Raw genomic sequence first — 9,621 nt, forward strand, 5'->3', positions numbered from 1 at the left:
CCAATTTTTTATTGTAAAATTAGTTTCAACTTTTTTTTCTTTAAGAATTTAGGATTTAGGATTTTGCAAAAAACAAGGACAAATAGTAAAAAAAATAACTACCAAAAAAAATCCAGTTAAATTGTTTATATATTGTTAACATTTCCTCAAATGTGTATATAATAAGTAATTTCTGAAACTTGTAGCAGCATCAAAATTTCCATGGCTTCAGCAACCTTTTTCATGGCTTCCCTTCTCTTTCTTCACATGACACTAGCCTTTGCCAACATTACCATAAATTCAACACTCTCCACCACCAACAACAACAATGCATGGCGTTCACCTTCAGGTGAATTTGCTTTTGGATTTCACCAACTCAAAGACACAAATCTCTTCATAGTTGCCATATGGTACGACAAAATACCAGAAAAAACCATAGTTTGGAGTTCATATTCACTCAGCAATCCAACACCAACAGGATCAAAGATTCAGTTAACACCAACAGGTCTAAAACTAACAACTCCCAACGGTGAATCCACATGGATAGCACAAACCAACAACCCTCTTTCCCATGGTTCTATGCTTGACACTGGAAACTTTGTTCTTGCAAGCAGTGATAACAAGAAACTTTTGTGGCAAAGTTTCAAGAACCCCACAGATACTTTGTTGCCAAACCAAACTCTTGAATCTGATGCCACTCTCACTTCTAGATTGACTGATACAAACTACACAAGAGGGAGGTTTCAATTCTATTTTCAGAATGACACCATCATGTTAAGTCCTCTAGCATGGCCTACCGAATTTCGCTATGATAATTACGATGTTTTCGGACATGCTGCACGCTTGGTGTTTGATGAAAGTGGTGAGATATATCTGGAGACAGAGAATGGTAATAGAACAACACCACAAGCTCCTAAATGGCAACCCAACTTAGCTCTTGATCCTAGGAACAATTACTATAGAGCTACACTTGATTACTTTGGAGTTTTGACTCAATATGTTCATCCAAAGGACTCAAATTCTCAGCAAGGGTGGAGAGTTTTAAGGTACACTCCTAGTAACATTTGCACAAGTATTTTCAATGATTATGGAAGTGGTGCTTGTGGTTACAATAGCTATTGCTCCATGGAAGAACAGAGGCCTACTTGCAATTGCCCTGATGGGTATACTCTGATTGATCCAAGCAATGTTTTTGGTGGATGCCAACCGAATTTCACTCTTGGTGGTTGCGGAGCAGATAATTATGGCGAAGAATTGCAAGCGCGCCCAGAAGATCTATATAATTTTAGTGTTTTGAGTGATGTGGATTTTCCTCTTAATGATTATGAGCAGATTCAACCTTACTCTCAAGATGAGTGCCAACAAGATTGTTTACATGATTGCAATTGTGCTGTTGCAATCTATACCAACAATCAAACCTGTTGGAAGAAGAGGTTGCCTCTTTCTAACGGAAGAGCACAAAGTGGAGGCCAAACAATACTTATCAAAACAAGAGTTGCACCTCTTGGCATTCCCACTGGTGCTGAATCAAAGAAAGATCATAATAAGATTAAGCCAGGTTTTCATGGATTACTTATTGGATCGCTTGTCATCAATGTTGTACTCCTGGCTGCAGTTCTTTTGGCTTTTCACCTGAAGAAGCGAAAAAGGGACATCAAAGTCTCAAGTCTTCTAGAAACAAATCTGCATTCTTTTAGCTATGAAGCACTGAATGTTGCGACACGGGAGTTTAGCGAAGAACTGGGAAGGGGTTCCTTTGGCATTGTTTACAAAGGAACCATAGAATCAAGGTTTTATAATGTGGTGGCAGTCAAGAAGCTTGACAGATTGGCACAAGAAGGAGAGAAGGAATTCAAGGCTGAGTTGAGTGCCATTGGTAAAACCTGCCACAAGAATCTGGTAAGGTTGATTGGATTCTGTGATGAGGGAACTAACAGAATGCTTGTCTATGAGTTCATGAGCAAAGGTGCTCTGGCAAACTTCCTATTTGGACAAACCAAACCCATTTGGGATCTCAGGGTAAGGTTTGCTTTGGGGATTGCAAGAGGGTTGGTGTACTTGCATGAAGAGTGTGACACTCCCATCATTCATTGTGACATAAAACCTCAGAATATACTCATAGATGATAACTTCAATGCAAAGATATCTGACTTCGGGTTGGCCAAGTTGTTGTTGTCTGATCAGAGCAGGACCAACACCATGATCCGAGGAACAAGAGGTTATGTTGCTCCGGAATGGTTCAGGAATGTTCCTGTGACGGTTAAGGTGGATGTTTATAGCTTCGGTGTTATGTTACTAGAGATCATTTGCTGCAGAAGGAGTGTGCTGATGTTGGAGTCCGGGGAGGAAGAGAAGGCTGTGCTGACTGATTGGGCTTATGATTGCTTTGTAGAAAGGAGAATAGATGCTTTGGTGGATGATGATACGGAGGCTATAGCTGACAGTGGAAGGTTACAAAGGTGGGTGAAGATAGCAATTTGGTGCATTCAAGAGCATCATGAAATGAGGCCAACAATGGGGATTGTGTTGCAAATGCTTGAAGGCTTGGTTGAAGTCTCCAATCCACCATCACCCTTTTCTTTAAATCCAGTTTCTTCACTGCCACACAGCCAAGAACCATAATAAAAAGGGGGCAAAAAGATATCCCTGCCAGTGCTTTGATTTTGATTTTTATTTAGTATGTACAATTTACATAGCGAATGGTTATCTTGTATTTTCAACTCTCTTAACTAGTTGTAATTCATGCATAATGAAAAATCCGTACTTTTTAGGCTCATTTGTGATTCTCTGAACACAACTTATGATCATATATTCATATCTTCTTCGGTAACGTTTTTTGTAATATGCTGTTAGTTACAGGGGCTGCCTGTTATAGACGATGTCCTTGGACCATGCATATCCAGACATCTTCGCATGATTGAATTGTCTCAAAACTCCATCCATTAATCAACGATATTTTAACTCTCACTGCATTAAATCTTAAATCGAAGAGCATCCATTTCCTAGACGCTTTATGAAAATAAAATCTGAGCATAGCACTGGCACATTCAGTAAGCAGATACATGGATTTCTTCAACATGAAACTTGACAGCCTTAGCCCTTAGAATCCATCCTTGGATTTCTTTGATACAGCAATGACATTGAAGTTGATGGAGTCTGGATTTTTCTGGATCATGCTCTTAATCACTTTAGCTGCATCCTGTTGTAATCAAGAGACATTAGTTTTTCTGAAAAATACAACTAAAAATATAAAAGAGAGAACAGTTATTGCAACTTAGAAGAATGCATCAACACAATGCAAAAGGAGCATACACGTGATATATGCAAATTTTTAAGCACAGCCTGTGGCCAGATTTTCCAAGATGATTCCTTGTTTTTGGGCAGTCCAACAGTTAAACAAACTCAAAGCATTACCAATCCCTATAAAATTGGTCTTAAAAGGACGAATGTTTCAGTCAAGGCAAATTGTCCGAGCCATTTTAAAAGCACAACCAGTCCGTTGTTTCTTCATGCATCATTTAAATTCAAAGCCCTCTACCAGGACAATAAAATCATTTGGCAACACTAACGATTTCGTTTGAACATCTTTCGGGAACAAACAATTATTGCCTATGCAATATATTTACCTTCAACAAAGTACTTGGCGAAGATGGACCATGAGATATTGGCTCTGACTTTCTTCCATCAAGCTCATAAAGTTGACCTGAATGGGTTTAATTACACAGAAATTAATCGGGTAAATGTAACCAAAATAAAGGGGATGAGGGAAAAGCCTCATATATATGCAGTTATATAAAGAAATTACCATCCACACAAGCAAAGCAGATAAAATGAGCATATGCATTATCTGCTGCCTGCATTACAAATATTTGAAAGACAAAAAAGGGGGTAAGTTGACAGATTGAATTAAATATAAGCATCATACTAACAAGGCCTAAATTGATTCAAGTACATCGGATTAAAATTTTAAAGATATGAAAAAAATGACCATTTTAACTACTATATCAGTATGACTGAATCACTAATATATCATTTTCACATCATCCTCCATTTACCTCTGTATCGCCAGCATTTGCTGCCACTGAATGAGCAACTTCCATTTCTCCATCATTCTCAAGGAATTTTGCACGCTGTACGATACAAAAGTTCAAACAAGTAAAATTTAGTAATATTTCAAGCTCATCAATAGCATGTTTTCCCGGCAGCACATGTGGATATACATAAAGGAAGATACAAAGTCCAGGCAGAGAGGAACAACCTGCATTGGATCCATGCTTGCAGTAGATTTAAAGAACTTATCCAAGAATGACCCCTCAACTGACAAAATCAACACCGACCGAGTGAGAAATAATGGTTGATGTCTTAAAAGTCTATTCCATCTACTACTGAAGACTTACCAAGCTTAATCTCAGACGTGGGGTTGCCAAGAGCATGAAGCAATCCTACTGTACCACAAGCATTACCCACAGTTTGCTTCATAAAATACACTTTACTGCTATATTCCTAAAAAAATCCCTCAAAAAAGGTTGTTCATAATAAAAAAATCAAGGATAATGCGCTATGTGCTAACCAGAATAGAATTTTATTGTTTTTCTGAATATTGAAACATGCATGTAAAGTGTCTTAAAATTGAAAATGAATATCCACAAACAGATTATGTGCACTCACCCTTTTTTCATGTTCCTGTTGCAACCTCTCTTCTTCAGTCTGGTAATATCAAAATGTTTTAAAAAATCAGAAGAAAAGAAACAGAATAGTCACATTCATGTGCATAGAATAAAAAAATAAAATAAAAAAAAAAAGAAAAAGAAAAGGGAAACCTGAGTGGTTATAGGATAAAGGAAAAGAACAGCAAGAACAGGCTTAGGAACCATTTCGAGAAGCTGATCATCTAAGCCATAAACATCACAGCATTCTGCTTCATCCTGTGGAAGCCCAAGCCCCCATAGGAACTGCAACAATCATCCAAAAAGAACACACTTAAATTATGCGTTCATGTTCAAAACTATTCGGCAATAAAAATTTGTTACTGTCATAATCTTAATTGCATTAGAACCTAACTGCGAGAGAGGATTAGTAGGAAAGAACCTGGTTCATGACATCAGGATTAGCTTCGAGAGGAAGCCACCTTTTAGAGGAAGCAGAGGTGCTTTGTTGTACCGACGCCATTGTTTTTGTTAAAAGTTTTTTGCTTCTTTCCTTCCCACTCCAGGCACACACTTCTCGACTTCTCGTTTTCATTATTATTTATACTTTTATTTAGTCTTCTGTTGGGCCTTATTGGGCCTGAGTCTACACCAACCAGGCCCAGTATTTCAACAAACGAAGCCTAGCCCATTTAACCACATGCCCCTCTCTTGTTTCAGCTTTTCAGTTGACATACATATTCTACAGATATGCAGTATGCAGCAAAAACTGTTACTTCGTTTTTATAATATTTCATGATGGCTTTTATTTATCTATTCTGGAATAAGTAGAAGTTATTATAAAATATTCCTAAATATTAGAAAAAACAAAATATTTTTTTCGTTTTTATAAATTTTATATTGACTTTTGTTTCATGAGTGAAAGTGAGGAAATAACTAGAAGTTTTAGGAACCAGAAAGAGTACTGGAACAAAAATGTTTATTACTAAGTGTGACGTGGGTAGTTATTCAGTTAAAGTTTTTCGTTGCTTGGAAGAACACATCAGCATATAAAAATTACAGATGGATTCGGTGCTGGAGTATTCAAGTAGGGTAATAACTAATAACAACTATATGTCTAAAGCATAATAAGAGGCGAAAATTTGATGTTTGAAAAAGCTTTATTAAAAGGTGAAAATTGATATATCTAAAATACTTAGGGTGCGTTTGATTTGCGTTTTTAAATCTGTTTTCATTTTTAATGTTCTCTGTTTTCTGAATTTTATGAAGAAAAAAGTGAAAACAGGAAGTAAAAACAAAACACAGGATTTTATTATTTTCACTATATTCACTTTTTCCTTCACAAAATTCAAAAAAACAGAAAATATTGAAAATGAAAATACAAATCAAACACACCCTTATTTTCCGTTTGTATAACAAAACAATATGACACATTTTACTAGAAGGATTTGGCTCTTCATGTTGTTGCTGCACTTTAGAATTAGAAAGTAAAACACCTTAAAGGCTTAAACTATTGACGAGAGCATCTTAACTCGCCATATTTTGCATGACCCTCCTGAAAGGCCATATCTTTTGTTTTAAAATTATACTGATATCACAAGTTGAGGTGAGAACATAAAAATTGGTGGTGTTATATAGTTTTACAAGAACACAATTGCAAAAACAAAATCCATTAGTTCTTAAAGGACCACACAACCATTGGTACCAAACATTACAGGTGGAGAAGAATTGAATTTATTGAATGTTTGATTCAAAACATCAATGACCACCTCATGATTTAACCTCCCTAGCATTCAAGAAACAACTAGCCATGGTGATACTCCTTTCATTCACCTTTGTAGTTTGGCTTTCTCTTCTCAACAAATGCAGCCAAGCCTTCCAACCTATCTTTGGTATTCAAAGTCATCTCATAGCATGCTTCTTCCAAATCTGCAGCTTCTGCCGGATCTATTATCAGAAGTCCCTCCTCAATTGCTCTTTTACCAGCCCTTACCGCAATCGGACCCTGCAAGAGAATTTATTTGCAGTTAATGCTAGTATGCTGCTTGCTTTGCTTTCAATTCCCAAAAACCACAATTTAGTAAGTTTCTTTATGATTAGTACTCGAATTTAAACTAACTAAACTTGCCAATATACAGGACCAAGTAAATAATTGGCAATTACAACACAACTAAAAATAGGGATCATCTAGAAATCCATAGGGGAAACTAGTTTTACTTAAGACCCCCCATGTTTTAATATCTTCAAAATAAAGAAAGTGAAAAGACAACCATAATTCAGGGAAAAAAAAACACTTTCTCTTGAATTTTAATTGATGCTGCCCAGTTACAGTGCATGATTCTCAACATGAAAGATATTTTTCAGTGATGTTACCTTCTCATTGATATTCCTGGCAACTTCAAGTGCCTTTGTGTAAGCTTCACCAGCAGGAACACAGTAGTTGGCAAGCCCTGCAGTAAATGGAACGGTACACAATGTGTTATGTGTTCAAAGATATTCTTGTACCTCCAAATTAGTTAGAGTTTATTAAACAATGATAAATATGGTGGGAACTAATCAGCATACCTAGAGCCTCAGCTTCTCTGCCGTAAACCCTTCGACCGGTCAATATAAGATCCTTTGCTATTGCCTTACTGATCAATCGAGGTAGTCTTCTTGTTGCACCAGCCCTGTCCAAATAATAATTCTATTAAGGCATTTCATTTTACACCATATGTTGATAATTGGGCTGTTGGTACACTCGTTTGAACTTGCATCGGCAGGAGAAATAAGTTGTTCTCCAAGCCAAAGCATTAAAAACATATGATGATAACCAAATCAAACAATCATTGAAAAAAGTAAAAGAAAAAAGATTCAAATTCCCCACTTCAATTCATCTTATTTAACAAGTATATTCTTCATTAACTGTCTTGAAATTGTATCATTCATTATCTGTTGGTAGTGAGCAGAACTAGTTTAGATATAGAGTTGAAAGTCACAATAGAAGTGATGCAGTATGGCTATGTGAAGATCTAAAGATCTAAATAATATATACCCCGGGATTATAGCATGTCCTGTCTCTGGCAAACCCAAGACAGCATCTTCTCCTATAAGCCATGAAAGGGAAAGAAAATCAATTTATATAATATTTCAATTTCATTATAAGCATATAAAATATACAGATAGAGTTTGTGATTAATCTGTCATGTTTAAGTACCGCATATTCGAAAGTCGCATGCCAGGGCCAGTTCAAGCCCACCACCCAATGCTGCCCCTTCAACAGCAGCAATAGTTGGTATGGGAAGCCTCTGAATAGGAAATGACAAAGTTAAGTAATTCATACAAGTTTCAAGAAGGTAGGTTCACAGAGATGCAAAATCAGAACAAAGAGTAATTTCACTCACAGAACTGAAAAAACTAAAAGAGTAACTTCATAGGCATTAACACAAACAGGTTAAGGTCATGGATACAGAGTTCGATTATATGATGTGTGGATTGTGTTGTTCTGTTGTTCAAGTAAAATTAGCGAGTGTTAGATATATAATCGTTCATATACCTCTAGAAATGAGAAAGTTGCGCGAAGAGCTTTGGAATATTCCCGAACCTCAAATGCAGTAAACGTCTTGCGTTCCTATAAGTAACAATAGTAACACAATATTTGAATGAAGTTAATTTCAAAATGCAGAGGGTGATATAAATTTATTATACCTTCAAATCGGCACCAGCACAATAGACACCAGGAACTGAACTGGTGATGATGGCAACATTAGTGGAAGAATCTTGATTAATCAACTCTAATGCATGCTTTAACCCTCTCATTAATTTGGTGTCTATGGCATTCTTATTTTTAGGCCTATCCAAAGTTACCTCAACAATCCCTGCCCGAAAAAAAGAATTAAGTAAAATTACAGGTATACCCTCGGCAGTTACACCATGATCAACAAACTTAAATCTTACCAGAATCTGAGTGCTGGAGTTTTTGAAGCTTGACGAACTCAGAAGCGGAAGGCTCCAAAATGAGGGTCCGTTGGGTCTGATACTGATAGTGATGATGAGTGGCGATGTGGTGAGGTTGATGAGAAACTGTAACGAAGCTCAAAGAAGCTTTATACTGATAAGCTATCACATTGGAAATGGAGTCTCTACCCACACTCCGGCTCAGTGATCTCAACGCATGCATCATTTTTTCTTCTTCTCTCTTGAGCTTTAGATTACTAACTAAGCTTTTTTTTTTTTTTTTTCTTATTTGCAGGATGGCAGCCAAAAAGGAGAATGATGAAATCGTTGCATTTTTATATTAATTAATTGATATCGATGGTGGTGCTGACAGTGCGCTCATCTCTAGACAAGATAAGGTTCCAAACTGTACGAAATTCATTTATTAGGTGCACCACTATTATTGGCTGTTGTCTCAATTCTAAACTCTCTCTTGGAATTTTCTTTTTTTTGTTCAAACATGTCAAGATGAACACAAAATACGATAGGTCAAAAATTAATCTGTTATGGATTAAAACTCTATTTAAGAGTCTGTCGTTCCTAGCCAATAAATTACTGTATGCATAAAATAAGATACGAATTCCGACACTTATTTAAATGAACAAATAAACAAACCACTCCAGTAACTCAAATTAGTTTACGGGAGCCTAATTTCTATCCAATGGCACTTTAAAAGACTACAACAACTGCCACTTATACACATGCGTGAGCCACAGAATTTTCCTTCTTTTAGAAAGTTGAGTGGATGGGCAGCCTTTCCTTTTTTATATCCATCAAGAGACAGAAGATGGGCCTAATCCAATATAATGATATGATGGTACTGATTCGGGCTATAGAATCAACCCCCTCCCCCTTTTTTTTTTGTAAAGATAACTTTGTTTATGAAAATCAAAATGAATTGCATAATAATCAGTTAATCACTAAGAATCAATTATCAAATAATTTTTTCGAAATTTCTTTAGTAAACGAATGAAGGTGGGCTAAAAATAATAATTACAACTAAGTTTTCGAAATGTATGTT

The 9,621-nt window shown here is 36.3% G+C and overlaps 3 protein-coding genes across 3 annotated transcripts; 1 reads left to right on the forward strand and 2 right to left on the reverse strand.

Annotated features, from left to right (window-relative positions):
* Positions 122-2,755, forward strand: LOC107639999 (G-type lectin S-receptor-like serine/threonine-protein kinase LECRK4). The gene has a single exon (XM_016343548.2). The coding sequence runs from the start codon at positions 202-204 to the stop codon at positions 2,599-2,601; it is 2,400 nt and encodes a 799-aa protein (XP_016199034.1). The 5' UTR covers positions 122-201; the 3' UTR covers positions 2,602-2,755.
* On the reverse strand, positions 2,888-5,224 carry LOC107642588 (ubiquitin carboxyl-terminal hydrolase 3). The gene is made up of 9 exons (XM_016345985.2): positions 5,068-5,224; positions 4,800-4,931; positions 4,648-4,686; positions 4,377-4,482; positions 4,238-4,296; positions 4,035-4,109; positions 3,785-3,833; positions 3,606-3,682; positions 2,888-3,178 (listed from the first exon to the last, which is right to left on the reverse strand). The coding sequence occupies exons 1-9, from the start codon at positions 5,218-5,220 to the stop codon at positions 3,080-3,082; spliced, it is 789 nt and encodes a 262-aa protein (XP_016201471.2). The 5' UTR covers positions 5,221-5,224; the 3' UTR covers positions 2,888-3,079.
* Positions 6,218-8,921, reverse strand: LOC107642590 (probable enoyl-CoA hydratase 2, mitochondrial). The gene is made up of 8 exons (XM_016345986.2): positions 8,562-8,921; positions 8,313-8,482; positions 8,161-8,235; positions 7,822-7,912; positions 7,660-7,711; positions 7,191-7,294; positions 6,999-7,075; positions 6,218-6,630 (listed from the first exon to the last, which is right to left on the reverse strand). Exons 1-8 carry the CDS (start codon positions 8,785-8,787, stop codon positions 6,451-6,453), a joined length of 975 nt encoding a protein of 324 aa, XP_016201472.1. The 5' UTR covers positions 8,788-8,921; the 3' UTR covers positions 6,218-6,450.

The sequence above is a fragment of the Arachis ipaensis genome, chromosome B05 (assembly GCF_000816755.2).
Source record: "Arachis ipaensis cultivar K30076 chromosome B05, Araip1.1, whole genome shotgun sequence".
Classification (NCBI taxonomy): domain Eukaryota; kingdom Viridiplantae; phylum Streptophyta; class Magnoliopsida; order Fabales; family Fabaceae; genus Arachis; species Arachis ipaensis.